The sequence below is a fragment of the Chironomus tepperi genome, unplaced genomic scaffold (assembly GCF_022539635.2).
Source record: "Chironomus tepperi strain 1889 unplaced genomic scaffold, CSIRO-AGI_Ctep_v1 contig_195, whole genome shotgun sequence".
NCBI classification, from domain to species: Eukaryota; Metazoa; Arthropoda; class Insecta; order Diptera; family Chironomidae; genus Chironomus; species Chironomus tepperi.
Window position 1 is genome coordinate 134,967 of NW_027226317.1, and position 23,100 is coordinate 158,066.

Consider the following 23,100-nt stretch of genomic DNA (forward strand, 5'->3'; position numbering starts at 1 on the left):
AAGAGAGGATTTAACTTCAGCTCGACCTAAGATGAATAAATTTTCATCTCGACCCAAGATGACTGAATTTTTAGCTCGACCCAAGATGACTGAATTTTCAGCTCGACCCAAGATGACTGAATTTTCAACTCGACCCTAAATGACTGAATTTTTAGCTCTACCCAAGATGATTAAATTTTTTGCTCGATCCAAGATGACTAAATTCTCAGCTCGACTCAAGATGACTGAATTTTCAGCTCGACAAAAGATGACTGAATTTTCAGCTCGACCCAAGATGACTGAATTTTCAGCTCGACCCAAGATGACTGAATTTTCAACTCGACCCTAAATGGCTGAATTTTTAGCTCTACCCAAGATGATTAAATTTTTTGCTCGATCCAAGATGACTAAATTCTCAGCTCGACTCAAGATGACTGAATTTTCAGCTCGACAAAAGATGACTGAATTTTCAGCTCGACCCAAGATGACTGAATTTTCAGCTCGACCCAAAAAGATTGAATTTTCAGCTCGACCTTAAATGACTGGATTGTTATCTCGACCCAAGATGATATAATTTTCAGCTCGACCCAAGATGACTGAATTTTCAGCTCGACCTAAGATGACTGAAATTTTCAGCTCGACCCAAGATGATAAAATTCTCAGCTCGACCCATGATGATTAAATTCTTAGCTCGACCCAAGATGACTGAATTTTTCAGCTCGACCTAAGATGACCGAATTTTTAGTTCGACCCAAGATGACTGAACTTTCAGCTCGAATCACGATGACTAATTTCAAAACTCGACCTAAGATGACTGAATTTTCAGCTCGACCCAAGATGACTGAACTTTCAGCTCGAATCACGATGACTAATTTCAAAACTCGACCTAAGATAACTGAATTCTCAGCTCGACCCAAGATAATTAAATTTTTAGTTCGACCCAAGATGACTGAATTTTCAACTCGACCCAAGATAACCAAATTCTCAGCTCGACCCAAGATGACTGAATTTTTTTCTCGACCCAAAATGATCAAATTTTCAGCTCGAACTAAGATGACTAAATTCTCAGCTCGACCCAAAAATGACTAAATTCTCTGCTCGACCTAAGATGGTTGAATTTAAAGCTTGATCCAAGATGACTGAATTTTCAGCTTGACCCAAGATGACTTAATTTTCAACTTTACCCAAGATGAGAGAATCTATCTATAGCTCGACCCGAGAAGATCAATTTTTAGCTCGACCTAAGAAGACAGAAATTTCAGCTCAACCCAAGATGATTAAATATTCTGCTCGACCCAAGATGACTAAATTCTCAGCTCGACCCAAGATGACTGAATTTTCAACTTGACTCAATGAGATGAGAGAATCTATCTATAGCTCGACCCGAGAGGATCAATTTTCAGCTCGACCCAAGATGACTAAATTTTCAGCTCGATCCAATTAGATTGATTAGTTGCTAGCTACTTAGTTCAAACAATGGACATCAAGCCACAATTACCATATTTTCCACCATTAAACAGTCCACAAAGTCCAGTTGAATCCCCGAAAAAAGAAAAGAGAAAAAAAGAGCGAAAGGAGAAAGAGATATGGAAATTACGAAGCTGGCAAGATAAGAGTAAAGTAGAAAGCATAAGAAGAAGACATAAACAGGCAGCCGTAGCAGCATCAGCACACAAAAAAAAAGTAATTAGGTATCGTCGAAGGCAGAAAAAAAAATTCATAATGGCCGAGTTGAGGGATATTTCTATGGCGTAGGCATGAAGCCTCTTGGATGTACATCCATTCCATTATTTTCTCCATGTCCACCTCGATGCTTAAAGGCACCGCTTACAAAAAAAGAAAGAGATTTGATGGACTTATTGTTGCCTATTTTTATAACGCTTAATCTTTTTTTTCTTGCTGTTGCTGTAAGCTTCTCTTATGTCTACTGACAATGGAATGGAATTAAAAAAAAACGTCCATTTTGTTGTAATGAAATTTCACTTTGTTTTCGCTGCTGCTTACTGCTTGCTGGTGCCTTTAAGGCCGTTTTTAAGGGTAGATGGAAAGTTGATCATAAACATGGTAAATAACAAGTAAATTTGATTTCTTATTTATTAGACGTGATTATGAAATGATGAAAATGAAATTGACTCACGGCTGTTCTTTGTCTCTTCTCATTTTGTATTGAGGATTTGGATGTGAATTGTTTTACATTGTTGACGAATTTGTTGTCATAATGCATGATATTGTTGAAATGAGAAGATTTGTCCTTGGATTAAATAGAGTTCCAGTAGAGTTCATTCAAAATTCTTTGAAAATTCCGTCATCTTGGGTTGAGCTGAAAAATTCGGTCATCTCGGGTCGAGCTGGAAATTCAGTCATCCTAAGTCGAGCTGGAAATTTTGTCATTTTGAGTCTATTTGAAAATTCAATAATCTTTGGTCTAGCTGAAAATTCAGTCATCTTGGGTCGAGCTGAATATTCAGTCATCTTAGGTTGAGCTGAAAATGCAATTATCTTGGGTCAAGCTGGAAGTTTTAGTCATCTTATGTCGAGCTAAATATTCAGTCATCTTAGGTCGAGCTAAGAATTTAATCATCTTGAGTCGAGCTGAAAATTCAATCATCTTGAGTCGAGCAGAGAGTTCAGTCAACTTAGTTCAAGCTGAAAATTTCCTCATCTTGGGTCGAACTGAAAATCAGTCATCTTGGGTCGAGCTAAAAATTTGGTCATCTTTGGTCGAGCTAAAAATTCAGTCAACTTGGGTCGAGCTGAAAAATCAGTCATCTTGGGTCGAGCTGAGAATTTAGTCATCTTGGGTCGAGCTGAACATTTGGTCTTTTTGGGTAGATTTTTTAATTCCAGTCAATTCGATAAAAACTTTGCAATTTCTTCAAAAGTATCCTCACAAAAACCAACTTCCAAACAGCAATTAAGACACAAACTTTCAATTTCTATAGTTTTAAAACAATTTTTTCCCCAATTCACTTTCACTTATTCCACAAAAACAAGAAGCTGTTCCAATATTTCATCCAAATGCTTTTTTTTGCTGTCCGCACACAAAAAAAGCAGAACTTTCCAAACCAATAAATTTAAAGGCACAAAAAAAACACAAAAAAAAGTTGAGTTCCATTTTTTTGTGTCCCTCATTTTCAGGAACAACAGTCAGTAGCGTCATACTTCTTCATGCCATGCCCACCTCCACAGCAAAAATTTTTAATGCAAAACACAATCCAACCCCTTCCACTCATTTCCATCGTCCGCTATGCTTAATACTCTCCTCTTTTTTTTTAATTCAATTTTGTTGCCTCCTTTCGCTTATCTCCTTCATTGTTGTTCTTCTTCTTCCTTCTTTTGTGTGTGTTCGCTTCTGTTGTTGCTACATCGCCGTTATCCAGTTGGGGTTGAAGGATATTCTGCTTTCTTCTTTTTGTTTGGTGTTTTATCTTTGAATGGACTAGAGTTGAGGAAAATTGGTGGAAATTTTGAGGATGAATGGCAGTTCTGGTTGATTTTTCAGCTCGACTTGAGGGCATCAAACTTTAGCTCGACCCGAGAGGATTTAATTTCAGCTCGACCCAAGAGAATCTAATTTCAACTCGACCCAAGAGGATCTAATTTCAGCTCGACCCAAGAGAATCTAATTTCAGCTCGACCCAAGAGAATCTAATTTCAACTCGACCCAAGAGGATCTAATTTCAGCTCGACCCGAGAGGATTTAATTTCAGCTCGACCCAAGAGAATCTAATTTCAACTCGACCCAAGAGGATCTAATTTCAGCTCGACCCAACTAACTTCCAGCTGGACTTGAGAAGATTGGACTTCAGCTCGACCCGAGGAGATCTAATTTCAGCTCGACCCAAGAGAATCTAACTTCAGCTCAACCCGAGGGTATATAACTTCAGCTCGACCAGAGAGGATTTAATTTCAGCTCGACCCGAGAGGATCTAATTTCAGCTCGACCCGAGAGGATCTAATTTCAGCTCGACCTAAGAGGATCTAATTTCAACTCGACCCAAGAGGATCTAACTTCAGCTCGACCCGAGGGGATCTAATTTCAACTCATGAGCTGCTTAAAGTTATGTGGGGTATTTAGGGAATTTGGAGGGATTTTGAGAATTTTATGAATATTTATGGATATTATAGAGATCAAGGGGTTTTAAGGGGTTCGGGGGGATTGGAGGGATTCGATTAATTGGGTATATTAAAAAGCATTGAGGCATTGGGGGAATTTACGAATATTGAAGGAACTTGGAGAATTCGGGTAGATTTTAGCATCCACAAATTTCCACCAATTCCCCCTACACCTCAGACCATCCAGGCAGCATCACACTGTGTCCATGTCAAAAGCAAAAGTACGAAGAAGCTTCTCAAAAAAGTAAAGTAAATGAGGAAGAAAATAGCAAATTTTAATCTTAATTCCTCTTCCTCATTTTTTCGTTACGCTCACTAATTACACGAAATTCTTACTGGAACTGGAACAATGAAAATGAAAATTGCGATGAATTTTAAATTTCCGTACTTTTTTCATTTCCAATTTTTAAGGCACAGAAAAAAAAGTTTTGTTTGTTCTTCTGTTTTATTTGTTAACAAGAAGTAGAAGACGTAAAGGAAGGGAAAGATTGTGTGACTTTTGGAAAGTTTAAAACACAGCAAAAAAAGTTGACAATAAGAAAGGGAACTGAAATTCTCATTTAGATGGTTGAGTGGCTCAACTTGCTGTAAAAAATTGTTATTTAGTCTTTTTGGACTGGGAATATTGAGGTTCAAGTGGTTTATTTACTTACTTTATGAAGAAGTGGATGATGCGAATGGGAAACTGAAAGGAAAAAGGCAGAAAATCCAAAAAAAGATCAGAACGTGCGTCATATTCTGGGAAATAGTTTACTGTCTTCCCTGAATATGACGCATGTTGAATTTTTTCATTAAAATCTATAAAAACCCTTCAAGAAGTAACCTCAAATCCTTTAAAATTCCCCAAATTCTTACAAATACACTCAATACCCTTTATTCCTTCAGCACCTCAAAATCCTCCCAATGCCTCCAAAACCTTCAAATCTCTCCAATACCCCAAAATCGCCAAATTCTCCAAAATACACTCAAATACCCCAAATTACCCCGAATCATCCAAAATACCCCAAATTATCCACAATCTGCGAAATTTCTACAGTTCCCTCAAAATATCCAGAATTTCCTCTAGTCTCAAATTTCAAAAATCCTCTCAATATCCCAAAATCCACCCAAATACCCCTAATATCTCCAAATACTCCAAATACTCCAAATTCTCCAAATTCTCCAAATTCTCCAAATTCTCCAAATTCTTCAAATTCTCCAAATTTCCCAAATTTCCCAAATTCCCCTCTTCTTCCTACCCTCAAAACCCCCAAACCCACTCTTTCCCCACTCCAACTCAACACAAGCTCATCTATTTCTTTCTCATGAATAATACAAGAAAGTAAACAGCGAAGGATGAAAAATTAAAAATATAAATTGTCGCTTCCATTTCTCGTCCACTTTTCTCTCTCATCTCTTATGCCTTTTTTTTTTGTGACTCTTAATTTATTGAAATTTCAATTTAAAACAAACAAGAAAAGGTCAAAAAACAGAAGTGAAAAGGTTTCCATTTTAATTTTTAAATCCAATAAATGGATCGTGGAGGAGGAACTGACAAAATGAAGGAATTGAAAGAGTGATTAGGTGGATTTTGTCAGGAATTTGTGTCTGAGATGATCGAATTTTGAGCTCGACCCGAGATGACAAAATTTTCAGCTCGACCCAAGAGGACTGAATTTTAAGCTCGACCTAAGATGACCAAATTCTCAGCTTTACCCTAGATGACCAAAATTCAGCTCGACCCAAGATGACAAATTCTCAGCTCGACCCGAGATGATTAAATTTTCAGCTCGACCCAAGATGACCAAATTCTCAGCTCGACCCAAGATGACTGAATTTTTAGTTTGACCCAGGAAGACCAAATTCTCAGCTCGACCCAAGATGACCAAATTTTCAGTTCGACCCGAGATGACCAAATTTCCAAATTTCCCCCAAAATCCCCGCAAGAACACAAATTTCCATCCACAAATATTGAACAAAAAAATCATCCAAACATGGGTCAAGTTCCGCCCGTTATTCAGCAATGCCATTTTATTTCCCTTCATTCTAATAATTAACGACCTTCCCATTAACATTAATTATCAATTTCCGGGTTCAATGAATACAAAATGAGTTGAAATTTTCTGCTTTTAAAATTGGATATTCCTCGAAATTCTTGCCTTATTGGCACTTTGAAGATGTTAAAATTGAGATAAAATTGTGAGTGGTATGAGAATTAATGGATATTTTTTTTGTTGTACTGCCGATGAGGATGCACATGACAAGTAATTAAAATCATCAATTTTTCTGCGTCGATGAGCTGATACAAGGAGATGAAGAGGGGTTGATTGGGGGAGAGGTGGATGTGGAAAATTTTGAAGGAAATTGAGGAAATTGTGGAAATTTCTGTGGATTAATGTGAAAGTTTGAGGTGTAATTAGGGATGTTGATATTGAATTTATGATTTTTTCAGGATCTCGATGCGCAGTAAAGGTATCCAAAACTGGCAAAGAGGATGCATCCCGAAATACCACTAAGGTACCTAAAATTAGTCGTTGTTAGAGTGTTGAGTTTCTTTGCTTACCAGCTTGACTACCATTTAATCAGGTCAGTTGTAGACAATCTGTGTGCCGCGGTACAATTGTGTCTTGGAATAGTCATGAATCGCTAGTCGTCTTCGGTTTTGGCTATGGCTTACCAAAAGTGGATGCCGTGGGACAAAAAAAGGTTGCACACCACTGGTTAAGATTGATCAATAGTAATCTATGACCTCCTTTAGGTTATGTCTATAGCTGGCTCTATCGCTGCTTTGTGAAGAGACCGATCCATGAGTAAATCATGTGACAATCTTCAATAGATCTGCTAATAATTAATGTGTTTAACCTAACGTGCTGCTTGTTCTAATTTAAAGTTCAATATTAGCTCATTATCAGCATTTCTACAGGCATAAAGCCTAACACTTTAACTAGTGAACCTAATCAATTAAATCATTTCAGTAGATATTTTTATTTACTTTCATTCTCCAATATTGCTTGCATTTGAGTACGTACAAATATGCCTAACGGATTGTATCGACAATTTTGTGAATATTTTAGTGTTTTTCTCACAATTTGCTTGTTTTATTTTGCACAAAATGCTAGCTTAATATTGAGTTATTACTTGTTAGTGAGTACACCCTAGTACAGTAGTACTAATTATGTATCTTGAATTTAATTGTCTCTGCTTTTAGTTTCATGCGAATTTATACTGTAAAATATTCATTTGTACCTACATTATCTACATAATCTATGACTGTTCCAGAGAATCAGCCAATAGGATATTCTAGTAAGTTTGTGATTGAGTAACTCGAATAGCATAAGACGATTAATGGATCCAAAATCATGCAAGTCAGATCATTAATGGATCATTAATGGATCTGACTTAATGCTACATTCGATCAAATCCACCATGTTGGAGTTACGATGGTCTTGTATCCGATTTTGATGGATTTAAGTCGAATCCGGCCTCAATTTAGGGGCACTTCCAGACTGGTACACGATTTTAGATTCATTAATCGTCTATTGTAATTTTCAGAGCTTGAAGTTGACTCTGATTTTGTATGGAAAAGGAAACTCGACTCCATACATTCAAGACACTTCGAGCTCTGGTTATTTGGGTTAATTTAACCTTAAATACTGTTTAAATCAAGTCCAATTTTCGATCAATTCCCCAATTATTTTTTCAGCTCAAACTGGTTCAGATCGCTCACCATATGGAAGCACTTTGCTGCTTATTATCCAATAAAACTCATTAAAACTGTCGATCTTCCACCTGACAAAAACTACCTTTTTGCTTGCCATCCACATGGTGTCATGTGCTTTGGAATATTTGCACATTTTGCCACAGAAGGAACTGAATTTCAGAAGCTGTTTCCTGGAATTCAAGCCAGTTTGTCAACACTTCCGTGTAATCTTTGGCATCCATTTTACAGGTATTAATATAAGGAGTTGGAACTAACTGTGTTCATATCAGAGTTGGAAGTCAGAGTTGGAAGCAGAGTTGGCAGGACTTTGGAGTCCGACTCCATTTTTTTGGAGTCCGGACTAAATTAGACTCCAAAAGTCCGAACACCACATTTGAGTCCCGCCAACTCTGGTTGAAAGTCGACTTGGATTTTGTACGAAGTCAAGTAAACTTGATTCCAAAGTCCTCGTCAATTTCCAACCCTGCTTCATAATCACTCAACATTTCCAGACAAATAGTCATCGGATGGAACTGCATATCATGCAAATATTCATCCATGAAGTCCATCCTGTCCCAATCCTCATCCGAAATCCGACAAAATTCATCCGGAAAATTCACATCCAATGGAGTCGCCCTGCTCGTTGGCGGTGCCAAAGAGTCAATGATGACCAAACCATTCAGCTACAAAATTTACATCAAAAACCGGAAAGGATTCATAAAATTAGCAATTCAGTCAGGTGCCTCAATTGTTCCTGTATTTTCATTTGGTGAAAATGACTCGTATGACTTGATGGACAACAGCACTGGAACTAAATGGCGGAAGTTTCAAGATTTTGTTAAGAATGCTTCAGGCATAGTTCCAATGATCATGAACGGAAGAGGATTTTTGCACTTTTTTGGATTGATGCCTAGACGTACAGCAATTAATACAGTTATTGGATGTCCAATTGATGTGATTCAATGTGAATGTCCGGGAAATGATGTGATTGATGAGCTGCATGGGAGATATGTGGAGGAAATAAGGATGATTTTTGAGAAATATAAATGGAAATATGTTGAAAATGCAAAGGATGTTGAGTTGGTGATGGTTTAGGGAATTGGAGGTTGTATGGGAGACACAAGGGCGTAGGAATGGTCGGAAATTAGTAATTTAGCTGGTTTGACTCTGAATTCAGGGCAGATTCGATGAAATCTGGTCTCAAGTCTGACCGATTGTTCAAAACCTGACCATATGCCAGCATGACTCTATATAGCTTTAAGTTAGATTTGATGGACTCGAATCTAAAATCTGACCTACTTACTTACTTCGATAGCTGTACAAATCAACTGTTATCCATGGCCTCTCTTAGATGTCGAATAAAACTGGATCTATCGCCAGCTTCTGCCAGTCAATTGTCAATTCGAAATGCAATGCTGTCTCTATCGACAGCTTCCTTCCAAGAGTTGACCGGTGGTCATAAACTTGATCTCATTCCGTTAGCATGACTTTATGTAACTTCAGGTCACATTCGATGAAATCTGTCTTGAAGTCAGAGTCAAGTCAGCCTAGATCTGGATTTTTGGACATTTCTACGCTTTGTGCTTTCTGGATTTGATATTATTGAATAAAACAGAGTTGGAAGGACTTTGAAATGTGGTTTTTAGACTCTTACAGATCGTCAGGATAACACAAGTTGGTTAATTGATTCTAATTTCGATAAAACAGGTGTGATTGTGCCATGGCATCAGATTAAAACTGAGTCAGGCTCTAAGTCAGAGTCAGAGTTGCATAACAGGTTCCTGTGACAAGCAAAAAATTGTACAAGTTCTTGATAATTTGTATGGTTTTTCTTATAAACCATAAGTCAAGTATCAAGTATCAATTATCAAGAATTTGCACGATTTCTGCCTGTCACAGGTGCCTGTTTTGCAACTTTGATCAGAGTCTTGCCCGACTTTTGTCGTATTTTTGTTAGATTAACTGGCTTGTGTTACTTGAATCGGACATCAAGCAAGTTCACGACCAAGAAATGATAGAAAATGCTGTCCCAAGTCGACTTGACTCTGCTCTGAAGCCGGATTTCATTGAATTTTACTTGAAACATCAGTAACGCAACCTTAAAGTCAGATTATCGTCCATTTCTGCATCATGTGCTTTCCATGACAACTTACAGCTCAATAAACAAAATTCAATCAAAATTGCATCCAAAAAAATTAATTAAAAAATACTTCCACATCCCATTTGTCCCCTCACAAAATCGCCACCAATTCCAAAAAATAATGACAAAAAAAGAGAAAAATTTTGTTCCTTAAAATTCAAGACTCGCCATGATCCATTAATTTCTACAATGTACATTATGCTACATAATTTATATCCACTTTCCCTTTAATTTTTTTTTCTATTTTTTTTTACCCATCCAGCGCTTCCTTTTTTTAATATCTTCTTACTTCTTTCGCATCTTTCCATTAACCCCCGCGCATTTTTTTTTTTAATTTTGTCATTTTTTTTTTTTCGTGTCCCTCACGACTTTTTTTTTATGTGCTGTACATCCTCACCCTTCAGCTTATTTACTCACACAACTAGAGCTTGTTGTTGTTATTTTGAGGTATTTTCGATTAAAAATGCAAACAATTTGGAATTCCGAAATAAAATTGAATTTTTGAGTATTTTTTCTTGCCTTCCTTAAAATGATGGCCTGGACTGACTGACTTAAAAGTATGACAAAATTCCAAGAACAGATAACCGTAAAAAACTTTTGGCAGAAAACTTCTTCGAAAAAAACAAAGCAATTATGATTGTTTATCAAGTCGTTTTGAGACTTTTTTTTTGCCTTCTTTTATTCCTGTAAAAATTTGCTTACTTTTTTGTTATCATTCAGTGCTTGATTGGCTCTGGTCCTTATTATTGTTTTTGTATGTTTTTTCGTCCTTAGAAGCATTTTGTCATAATCTAGTACTTCAAATTGTCCTAATCTAGTACTTCAAATTACTCTAATCTAGTACTTCACATCGGTATAATCTAGTACTTCATAATGTCCCAATCTAGTACTTCAAATTGTCCTAATCTAGTACTTCATATGAGCCTAATCTAGTACTCCAAATCAACTTAACCTAGTTCCTCACATCACCCAAATCTAGTACTTCTAAATTCTCAAATTCCTCCCAAAATCACCACAAAGAACAAAACTTTCCATTTCCAAAAAAAGTAAAGCCATTCCTAACCTGCCATTCCCAATACCTTTTTTACTTCGTTCCCTCCATCCACCACTCACCAATGTTGTTTTTCACCGTTAATTTAAGAAACATCACTTTGCATTGCTCCGATGGTGCTTTTTGAATAAGTAAAAAAGGAGAAGAAATGAGAAAGATTATGGTGGCAGTTCCTTTAAAGAGAATGTTTGTGGGATGAGGCTGGTTGAGGAGGTTATTTCAATGGCCATAAGATGAAAAGCGGGGTGGATGGATGGGTGAACTAACAAAAAATAAAAAAAAAAGTAAAAGCAAACCCCTGTCCTTAATTTTTCTTTTAAAAAAAAAAACACGACGAAATGGAAGAAAAGAAAGTAAAGCACAAACACTGGAGATGATAAAATGAGAAGAAATGAAAACGAGGTGGACAAGGGGAGGTAAACTGCGATATAGAAGGGGTACGAAGGAATAGGTTGGAAAAAATAAGAAGCTTTAATCCAAAAACGGGTACAAAGCATCAATCCAAAATGGGGTCCGAAGCTTCAACCTAAAAGGGATACAAAGCTACATTTTGAAGGGGTACAAAGCTACATTTTAAGGGGTACAAAACTACATCTTGAAGGGGTACGAAACTACATTTTGGAAGGGTACGAATCTACAGTTTGAAGGGGTACAAAACTACAGACTGAAGAAGTACAAAACTACAGTTTGAAGGGGTATGAAACTACATTTGAAGGGGTACGATACTACCGTTTGAAAGGGTTCGAAACTACCATTTGAAGGGGTACGAAACTACATTTGAAGGGGGTACGAAACTACCGTTTGAAAGGGTGCAAAACTACAGTTTGAAGGGGTACAAAACTACAGTTTGAAAGGGTACGAAACTACAGTTTGAAGGGGTACAAAACTACAGTTTGAAGAGGTACAAAGCTTTATGTCAATAATTTCCATAAGGTGTCCAACCCCAGCTCAACTCAGCATAAAAACAGCAGAAAAATTAAAAAAAAAAAACGAGGAAACTTCCTTTCGTTTCTCTTTGTTCATTTTCATCATCTCAACCCCTCATTTGTTCACCCACTCATTTTTTTTGTCCGTACACTCTTCCTCCGTACCCCATCTCCATCTCCATCCCGTCCAACATAAAATTGTGCCTCTCACTCGCCTCCACTTTCCTTTCATTTTTCACCCCGCGCGCGCGAGTAAAACGAACCGGCCGAAAGGCACAAAAAAAAATTCTTTTCACTCTTTTATGGACTTTTTTTCTCGTTGCTGCTTTTGCTGTGCGTTGTCGGAAGCGCCAAAAGAAAGAGAAAAAAAAAGCTCCATTCGACTTGTTTATTCTTTTTTCATTTAAAAATTTGTGGATGGAATGAGCACTCAACTCTCCAATTGGGGATGGCAACAGGCAAACAGCACCAAATGTCTTTTTATACAAGAAAACTGTGGGCGATGAGCAGGCAAAATGAGAAAAAAAAAAGCGGAATAAAAAAGTTGGATGGACGTGGACGATGATGTGGTATGAGGAATGGTGGAGATGTGAATGAAAACATCTACAAGGCTTGCTTAGTAAATGGAAATGGTTAATACCATGAAAGGAGAGAAAATGAAAGGAAAATGACAAGTTAGAAGGATGCTGGGGAGTTTGGTGAGGATGGAGCGCATTAATTGAGTTTAAAGGGTATGCAACTACAATTCAGTTTGGGGTATGCAATTACAGGTAAGAAAGGGGTATGTAGTTACAATTGAGGAAACGGTATGCAATTTCAACTCTGGAAAGGGCGTACAACTGCAACTAAAGGAAGGGGTATACAACTATTTAAATGTGGATCGATCCTTTATCAACTTTAGTGTTAATAATTCCCAAAATCCAATTGAAAGGGGTATGAAACTACAAAAATTGAAAAGGGGTATGAAATTGCACTAATTAAAAAAAGGGGTATGAAACTGAAATATTAAAAAAGGGGTATGAAACTACAACTGGAAAAAAATGGGATTGCAGCTTCAGTAATTTAAAACTGTATGCAACTACAGTGATCACAAGGGAACCCAAATACAGTTATTAACGAAAACGCAACTTCAGTGATCAAATTGGGTACGCAACAATAGTGTTCAAAAGGGGTACGCAATCACACTTGATACAAAGAGGGTACTCAACTACAGTAATCAAAAAGGGGCGGAATTGCAGTGATATAAAAAGGAAGGTCACTAAATTAACCAAAGGGGTATGCAATTTCAGTGATTAAAAGGGGTACATAGCTACAGTAATCAAAAAGGGTACACAACTACAGTGATTAAAATGGGGTGCACAACTACAGTGGCCAAAATGAGTAATAAGTTAAATTGACCAAAAGGTGTATGAAACTATGATGATTGATAAAGATACACAACTACAATAATCAAAAGGGGTGTTCAACTAAGGACAAATCATCATCTCAATCCCTCTTTTCCTTCAAAAAACTCTTCATTTTGTATCCACGAGCACGAAAATAATTTCATCTATGTTTTTAAGAAAGAAAAAAAAGCGAAAAATTCTGATGGTGATTTTTCTTCCCAATTTCCACTTCCACCCATTCCACTTAATTTGAATGTTTCATTTTCTCTCACTCACTCCTTCATATCCCTTCAACTGCCATCCTTTATTTCCATTTTTAACAAAAAAATCTCCCCGAAAAATTATCCTTCACTTTCATTTCTGCCTCCTATCCAACGTCCTTCTCTCAATTTTTTCCGTGGATGGATGTCGAAAAAACAACGCAACCCTCCGCGAAACTTTTTCTTCATTTTCTTCATTTTTCCGACCGATGGAAGTGAATAAAGAGGAAAATATATAAAATAAGGGTAAAAGCGGAATATAATTTTAATGGATATTTTGCGCGCAAAGGCAGCTGTAGGCTGCTTAATAGAAAATTCAAGAACGACAATGGTGTGTGTATGGAGGGGAGGTGGGGTTGGGTTGGTTGATGATGGAGATTTTCTCATTATCGGAGATAGACCCAGGCAATGTTCAAGAACAGGATAGAAAAAAAATTTAGAGCAGAAAAAAAAAATTAAAATGAAGGAATTGAAAAAGATAAAAGAAATGGATTTTTGGATGTGGGTGGAATTGGAGCTGCTTTTTTTGTTGTTGTTGTTGTTGTTGGGGAGATTGACTTGGAGTGGTCACTGAGTTCTGACTGTAGTGTATAATTGAAGGTTGTCTTAGAAATGATTTTTGCTTTAGTAATTTTAGGAACAGAACTTCAAATCTAGTACTACAAAATCTAGTACTTCAAATTCTAGTACTTCAAATTCTAGTACTTAAAATTCTATTACTTCAAATTCTAGTACTACAAATTCTAGAACTACAAATTCTAGTACTTCAAAATTTTAGTACTTTATATTCTAGTACTTCAAGTTCTAGTACCTCGAATTCTAGTACTTCAAATTCTGGTACTTCAAGTTCTAGTACTGTAATTTTTCATCCTACAAATTCTAGTACCTGAAATCTAGTTTATTGAGCTTAGTACTACAAAATCTAGTACTCCGAAATCTAGTACCTCAAAAAATCCCCATCCAAGTCAAGCACTAAATCTCACATTTCTAATTTTCTCGACAACATCCATCTCATTTCCTTCAACAAAAGCCTCTTGAAGGATCCGCGCGATAATTTTTTAATTCCATCCATTCCATCCACAAAACAAGTCGAATAAGAAGAAGGAATGAAATTAGAAAATGTTGTGCTCATCTCCAACAAACAAGCAAGAACCGTCCACTTGAAGGATCTGGGATGAAAAAAATTGCCGTTCCGATGACCTTCTTCAAACCATTCATTCGCATTCTTCGAATCAAGAGAAGGCACAACAAGCAGTATGAGGAGGAACTTGAATGGTGGGCACTTTTGTGCCTTCATCTCATTTTCAAAAAGGAATGTTCCGAAAAAAAAAGGAAAAGGTTCGCTTGTGCGAATGGCGAATGGCACTTTGTGATGCTTTAATGGCCGCTCACACACACACACACACACACACAAAATTTTGTTGTTGTTCCTTTTGTACATGAAGTAGAGGAGTGTGAGAGATAAACACTTAGCGGAACGGCATCGCCATTCGAAATATAAATTTTAATTAAAAATGCTTTTAAGGAATTTTTTTTTGCTTGAGCTTTTCTGTGCTGTGCTGTTCTGCTGTTGTGGACGAGAAAAAAGGACGGTGGAAAATAATGTAAAGTGCGATATGGAATTGAGTGAGTGGATGTAGAGAGGATGGATTGGATGGAGGATGAATTTAAGCTGATAATGATAATGACGATGATATTAACGAGAATGGGACAAAATATATTGAGGATGGACTTTTTTTATGGGGGTTAGGGAAATGGTTGTTTGGAGTTAGATGAAGGTGAAAATGGATGTGGGATTGAAAAATGGTATCAAGTGCTGTTGCTCAGCATTAAGAATTGTCTTTGTCTTCAAGTTGAGGCTCAGATCTTCAAGTTGAGCGTCAAGTCTTCAAGTTAAACGTCAAGTTGAGAGTTAAGTCTTCAAGTTGAGCATCAAGTCGTCAAGTTGAGCGTCAAGTCTTCAAGTTGAGCTTGAAATCCTCAAGTTGAGCGTCAAGTCTTCAAACAAATGGAGCCAATATCCTCTAAATATCCTCATAAAATCCCAAAATCACTCAATATGATCCCCACACACCTAACCGCCTCTAATTACCAATTTTCAATTAATTTAATTGAAGTTTCTCATCAATAAATATTTACAGCAAATATATCAAGTCTCAATTCCATTTTAATCCTCGTCTATTTAATCTCATTCCAATTTACCTAATTAATTCTTATTTATTTAACTCGAGATTTAAATGCAATTAATGATTCAAAAAATAAGATTGATTGGAAATAAAGCCTAATTAATTTGATATCAGTCGTTAATTGTGTTATTATTTGAACAGTTTTTAAGTGTAGATTATCGGAAATTGAGGAATCTGAGGGTGGGATTGATTGAGTGTATTTTTAATAAAATGCAGGATGTGGAGGTGGATATGCTGAGTTGTTGGATGACTCATGAATTGAGAAAGTTGCTCAACTTGAAAACTTGACGCTCAACTTGACACTCAACTTGACGATTTGGCGCTCAACTTGAAGACTTGACGCTCAACTTGAAGACTTGACGCTCAACTTGAAGACTTGACGCTCAACTTGGTGACTTGACGCTCAACTTGAAGGTTTGAAGCTCAACTTGAAGACTTGACGCTCAACTTGAAGACTTGACGCTCAACTTAAAGATTTAATGCTCATTTTGAGGAATTGACGCTCAACTTGACACTCAACTTGACGCTCAACTTGATGTTCAACTTGACACTCAACTTGATGTTCTGACACTCAATTTCAACATTTAAATCTCACAAATCAAGTATCAACTCAATCCATCCATACACAACCTTCCCCATCTCCCCAAACAAATCCCAAACAACAAAAATTCCTCACATCGACATTATCCCTCGTTATTCCTCTCCCAAAATTCTTTCCCCTTCCTCAACAGAAATCCTTCCTTAAAAAATTCGCAAACATCCAAAAATCACCACAATCAACTTCCAATTGTTCGTCCTGTGACTTTTTTCTATGTAAATAAACTTTAAAACATCCTTTTTTGCGCATTATTTTTGCAAATAAAATATTTTGTTGGGGGATATATAAAGGCACAAATGTCCCAAAGCTATTATCCCTTTCATTCCATTGACAGTAGAAAAATTCCCACAAAAAAATTCTTTACATTCATGTGACTGATTTTGAGGAACTTGAACATGATGTCAGATGTAGTTGTCGTGTAGTAGGGAGCAGGGGTGGGCAACCTGTGTGCTGCGGCACCTACAAGCTGATTTTGGGAAATTTGAACATGGTGTCAGATGCAGTCGTCGGGCAATAGTGACCAGGGGTGAGCAACCTTTGTGCCGCGGTACCTATATGCAGCCCCAAAATGTCATGAACCGTGTGCTGCATGCGGTTTTGGTTAGTGTTGACCATCAAAGTGGACCGCGAAGTACAAAAGGTTGCACAGCACTGCATTAGACTTACTACAAGTCATCAAGTTCAACTTACGAGATTAATTCACAATCAAGTGCCAATTTTTTTCTCATTTTATTCATTATTTTCATCTCAGTGTGCAGCTTTACTTCATCGGAATCAAATCGTTATGCAAAATTTCTTTAATCCACCAAAAACTCATTCAATATTTAAGTCAAAATGTAACATGACCGGTAAGATTGTGGACTATAAGATCCAAGACTTACCAGAAGGACGTTACTATGAGGCAGTGGAACTATTTGTACGAGATTATTTACAATGTGAGCCAATTTGTGTCAGTCGACAAATGTCCGACAATGAGAATACGACAAATGAGTTCAAGAAGATGTGGATGGACACAATAAGGCAGGGAATTACGATTGGATGCTTTAATGATGTTGGTACGATGGTTGGTGTTAATATATTGATGGTGACGAAGAAGGATGGACAGAAGGGGGTCGAGGTGAGTAATTTGGAGGATTTTTTAGGTTGAAGAGGGTGACTTGGGAGTCTGGGGGATGGGATGGGATGTGAATTAAGTCATAAGGTGGGTCATGCATGCGTATAAAGCATGACAAAGCCTTTATTCACTGTAATTGACGTCTCAGAGCTTGTTGTAAATTGGCAGATGGATGTCAATGATTGAGTCTGCTCAGAGGGGTCTCTCAATACTCAGAAGGGGGTCTGTGTCCCCAATGACCCCCCTGGCTACGTCCTTATTCTTGTCGTATCACTTCACAGCCTATTCGACAGAGCTTCGGTGACTCCTCAAGAATTTAGAACAAATTGGTCAATTTTTGACTACTTTTGGTCATTTTCAGTTTGATCAGGTCCCTGGAAAGCATACAGCGGTAAAATAGCCGAAAATCCGACCCAAGGCCGTCCTGTCTCTGGCTTCAACCCCAAATTCGATCAAATTCAGCCTCAAGCCAGAATCTTGTCAGAATTTGGTCAGAATCCCAGATTTTCGGCTATTTCCCCTGCCTATGCTTCCCATCATCCCCTCCAAACCCTCCCTTTACCACCCTACAGACTCCAGACCAGAACCTCAAAGACATCATCACAGTCATGGACTACACTTTAAGTCAGGCCAACATCTTCACCAAATACAACACAGACAAGTACCTTGGAAGTTTGGGATTGTGTGTTAATCGAGAATATCGAGGATGTGGAATTGCTAAGGAACTGCTTAAAGCTAGACGACATATCATGGACAATCTTGGATTGGCAGTGACTGCGACTTTTTTCTCGTCTAAAGGATCACAAGCAGCTGCAAAGGATGTTGGGTTTGAGGAGATTTTTGCTATTCGGTGAGGAAAATTTTGAGGCTTTGATGATTTTGTTACTTATTTTTGGTAATTTTTAGGTATGAAGACATGCGGAAGATTCTTAACATTGACTTTATGAATGGAATGTCTGATTTTTGTAAAATTATGGCATTAGCTAATTAAGTTTTATTGGAATTTTAATAAAAAAGTTGTAAAAAATTGTGGATTATTGATTGAGGAAGCTTTGAGGTGTTCTGTTGCAGGGCTGGGACACTTTGGAGGACATGTGATGATATGGGAACATGGTAGTGCCTTGATTATGCATCTTTAGGCTCTAAATTGTAGGATTGAAGGCTTAAAGCACTAAGTAATAGTCATTTGACTTCTATTTCTTAATGATTAAGCTCATACTAACTAAGGACGTGACTATGTGGATGCCAAACTCTAGCCCCTTCTTCCCCATCATCCTCTCCATCCTCCCCTTCTTCTCATTCTCTCTTCCTCACTCCCTCACTCCCCTCTTCTCCTTCCTACCTCAATGTTTCCCTTTTATTTAATGACTTAGCTCTTACTAACCATGGAACGTAGCCCAATAGTTGTCAGACCTTAGTCCCCTCTTGTCTCCACTCTTGCCTATATTCCTCCACTCTACCCCACCCCTCCTTGCTCTGCCCATCTTCCCTCCATGATGTTTCCCTTTTACTAAGTAACTAAGCTCCTACTAAGCAGGAAGGTATCCCTGGAGACGTCAAACTCTACCCGTTCCTCTACCCATCATCCCTCTGCCCTCTCTATACCCCTCCTCCTCCTCAACATACCCATCATACCCCTCTTCCTACTTACACACACTAATATCCATTCCCCATTCACTAATCACAATTATTCTCCAAATCTTATCTTACTTCCTCTCGGGCATTATCGGCACATGTGTAAATGTGAATCGTAATCAATCCCGGAGCAATAACATTGATAACAGCTGTTATGCTGACTATAAACACAAATGCGAAATTTTTAAGTTGTATTTTGTAAGTCGTAGCTGTAAAGTTCAGAAATTAGAAAATATTTATTGCCAAAAAGTCAGTCAAATTGTAAGTTTAGGATGTCCAGTACATGTAAAGGATCAATAAGCCCAAAAGTCCTCAACACATACAGCACATTTGCAAACAAAGAATCAGGAATTGTGTTTAAAATTCAAGACATTCCCGAGAATCAATTTGACAATGCCTTGAAAATGTTAGTTGATGGAACAAAAGAGGAACCGCTGTGTGCAAGTAGGAATGTCCATGACAATGTGGATACAGTACGAGAATTTGAAAGAATATGGACAGGAATTTTGTATGAAAGATTGTCAGTTGGATGCTTTAATGATGATGGTGACTTAGTGGGGCTGAATGTGTTGATGATTAAGACTAAAGGAGAGGAAGGGCTGTTTGTGGTGAGTTATTGGGTATGCTTTAACAGAACTGAGACGGAGCCGAGACGGAACTGAGACGGAACTGAGACGGAACCGAGACGAAACTGAGACGGAACTGAGACGGAACTGAGACGGAACTGAGACGGAACTGAGACGGAACTGAGACGGAACCGAGACAGAACCGAGACGGAACCGAGACGGAACTGAGACGGAACCGAGACTGAACCGAGACGGAACTGAGACGGAACCGAGACGGAACTGAGACGGAACTGAGACGGAACTGAGACGGAACTGAGACGGAACTGAGACGGAACCGAGACGAAACTGAGACGGAACTGAGACGGAACTGAGACGGAACTGAGACGGAACTGAGACGGAACTGAGACGGAACCGAGACAGAACCGAGACGGAACCGAGACGGAACTGAGACGGAACCGAGACGGAACTGAGACGGAACTGAGACGGAACCGAGACAGAACCGAGACGGAACCGAGACGGAACTGAGACGGAACCGAGACTGAACCGAGACGGAACTGAGACGGAACCGAGACGGAACTGAGACGGAACCGAGACGGAACTGAGACGAAACCGAGACGGAACTGAGACGGAACCGAGACGAAACCGAGACGGAACTACACCAATCAATCCAAAAAACCACTAAAATCCTATTCCATTTTAGAGCAACGACCGCCACATCCGAGACATGATGGACAACATGACACAAATCCACAAGAAAATTGATCTGTTCACAAACTACAACATCGATCGATACCTAACAAGTCTCGGACTCTATGTGAATCCACAGTACAGAAGTCGAGGAATCGCAAAGGAACTACTCAAAGTTAGACGACAAATTATGGCTAGTTTAGGCTTAACATTGACGGTGTCGACATTTACAGCAATTGGATCACAAAAGGCAGCTAAAAGTGTCGGTTTTGAGGAGATTTATGTGATTAGTTACGAGGAATTGAGGAGTTTAGGCTTTGATTTTGTCAATAAATTTTCAGATTTTTATAAAATTATGGCACTGAAAGTGTGAAATTGTTAATAAAGGAATATTGAGGCTTAAAAGAGGTTTTGGTGGTGATTTATCTGGTTGTGGGAGGGTACAGGAAGGCATGGTGTAGTACTGGACGGCATGGTGCAATACTGGACAGCATGGTGAAGTACTAGACGGCATGGTGCAGTTCTGGACTGCATAGTGCAGTTCTGGACAGGATGATGCAATTTTGGACAGCATGGTGCAGTATAGGATAGCATGGTGCATTACTGGACGGCATGATGCAGTGCAGGACGACATGGTGCAGTTCTGGACGGTATGGTGAAGTATATCACTTACCATACCGTCCCACAACCCGAGAAATGAGCTCCTGTTATCAATTTATGATTAGAGTATCTCAAGCATGTTCAAGTGACTTCATACAAAACTGATAAAAATTATCAATACTTAATAGATATCATGACTCAATATTGAGCATAAATTGCCAGTATTAGTCGAGTCTAGTCATTCAAACCTTCAATAATGTCTGAAATTACAGACCCAGAAATTCAAAATTCACCAAAAATCTACAAAACCTTCAAAGCTAAGTCCAAGAACAGCAACAACCTCATCGAATACACAATTAAGGACCTGCTACCTACTTATTATGATGATGCAATCAGCATTATTTATGACACAATCACAGATGAGCCATTGTCAGTTAGCAGACGAATTTTCGACTATGAGGACACAATGAAGGCAAAGAAAAAAGGTTGGAGGAACATGCTGAATAAAGGCTTATCAATTGGATGTTTTAATGATATTGGTGAACTGGTTGGACTGAATGTGCTGTCGATTGCATGTGAGGATGAGGAAGTTAGGATTGATGTGAGTAGTATTGTTGGGTGTAGGGAGTAAGGGACATAAACAGGAACAAGGACATAGCCAGAAACAGGGGCATAGCCCTCCCTCGAGCCTGGTAGGGAGTAAGGCAGGAGTCGACTTGATCCATACAACATTATATTTGAGTACGGACTCAACAGTCCAAGTCAGTGGTCGACAACCTTTATTTCGTCACCTTGATGGTAAGCTCATACAGACACCAAACACGGCATACAGTTTCTGACATTTCCAAAAAACTGTTGACTTTGACACTCATGTGCCGCAACACACAGGTTGTCCACCACTGGCTTAATTATAAACTCTTAGTTCCAAAATTAATTCCATTTTACTTCTCTTAGTTCCAAAACTACTTAATGACTAGTTCCAAAACTCCAAAAAATTCCAGACAACCGACAAAAACATCAAAGATTCAATTAAACTCATGCTGTACACAAACAAGGAAGCTGAAATATTCAAAAAATATAATGTCGACAAATACTTAACAAGTATGGGACTTTGTGTACGTCCAGAATATAGAGGCAGAAGAATTGCAACAGAACTATTGAAAGTTAGACCACAAATTATGAAGAATTTAGGATTGACGCTAAGTGTGACTACATTTACATCACGTGGATCACAGGGTGCAGCTAAAAGTGCTGGATTTGAGGATGTTTATGTGATCAGGTAAGGGAATTTTTTTTGGATAACTGATCGCTTGTTTAAACTTTACTTTGTAGATATGAAGACCTGAAAAAAGTGTCCCCAAATCTGGATTTTGTCAACGGAATTTCGGAATATTACAAGATTATGGCAATTCAAATTTGAATCATTTTAAGTGACAACATCAAAGTACCACAGTGACACATCAAACAGTCCAAACCTTAGATGCTAATCAAGATACTACCAAAAAGGCACAAAGCTAGAAATGACCGAAAATTCAACAGCATGACTTTAACTTGAGGTAGGATCATATCGAATCTGCCCTGATGCTAGAGTCCAGAGTTCCAGGCATCTGTCTGCTAGGGTCACGCTTGCTTGGTGACCAATTTTCGGTCATTCCTACGTTGTGTGCTTTCCGGGATGTAAAAGACTTCTGATTCTTAATTAAATTAATTTTTATAAACATTTCCGAATAGCACAAGTTGGTTAATTGATCAAGAAGATTCTAAGCTTTAGATGGACTAACCAACTTGTGTTACTCGGGATCAATGTGATTCATGCATCACATATGTATGCATGAACTAAAAATACTTTCAATTACTGTTAATGTAGGTCAGTAATGCTACGAAATGTTTACAGATAATAATATACATGCGATAATATTGACAATAAACTCACAATTTAATGACTTTACTGTCTATATCAGTGATAGAAAACCTTTTGTTCTTCACGGCACTATATGATGATAAGCTTCGATCAAAACTGTACATGGAATATAGTTTGGGGGCTCATTAGTGTGCCACAGTGCATAGGTTATTCATTACTGGTCTATATCATTATTCTTAATGGTTCAAAATCCATATTTAGTAACGCATGAACAGAGTTCTGTAGGACTCCAATGTGGAGGCGCTTCAAGTAAAGTC

General features: G+C 38.1%; 4 protein-coding genes across 4 annotated transcripts; all 4 read left to right on the forward strand.

Moving 5' to 3' along the window:
- Positions 1-2,040: 2,040 nt before the first annotated feature.
- On the forward strand, positions 2,041-8,869 carry LOC139089721 (2-acylglycerol O-acyltransferase 1-like). The gene is made up of 3 exons (XM_070639320.1): positions 2,041-2,054; positions 7,778-8,023; positions 8,287-8,869. The coding sequence occupies exons 1-3, from the start codon at positions 2,041-2,043 to the stop codon at positions 8,867-8,869; spliced, it is 843 nt and encodes a 280-aa protein (XP_070495421.1).
- An 8,215-nt stretch (positions 8,870-17,084) lies between these two features.
- LOC139089732 (uncharacterized) lies at positions 17,085-18,437 on the forward strand. The gene is made up of 3 exons (XM_070639331.1): positions 17,085-17,437; positions 18,007-18,284; positions 18,341-18,437. Exons 1-3 carry the CDS (start codon positions 17,105-17,107, stop codon positions 18,423-18,425), a joined length of 696 nt encoding a protein of 231 aa, XP_070495432.1. The 5' UTR covers positions 17,085-17,104; the 3' UTR covers positions 18,426-18,437.
- A 904-nt stretch (positions 18,438-19,341) lies between these two features.
- On the forward strand, positions 19,342-20,695 carry LOC139089722 (uncharacterized). Its single transcript, XM_070639321.1, has 2 exons — positions 19,342-19,677; positions 20,336-20,695. Exons 1-2 carry the CDS (start codon positions 19,342-19,344, stop codon positions 20,693-20,695), a joined length of 696 nt encoding a protein of 231 aa, XP_070495422.1.
- A 469-nt stretch (positions 20,696-21,164) lies between these two features.
- LOC139089715 (uncharacterized) lies at positions 21,165-22,870 on the forward strand. Its single transcript, XM_070639313.1, has 3 exons — positions 21,165-21,523; positions 21,924-22,201; positions 22,255-22,870. The coding sequence occupies exons 1-3, from the start codon at positions 21,179-21,181 to the stop codon at positions 22,340-22,342; spliced, it is 711 nt and encodes a 236-aa protein (XP_070495414.1). The 5' UTR covers positions 21,165-21,178; the 3' UTR covers positions 22,343-22,870.
- Positions 22,871-23,100: the final 230 nt, after the last annotated feature.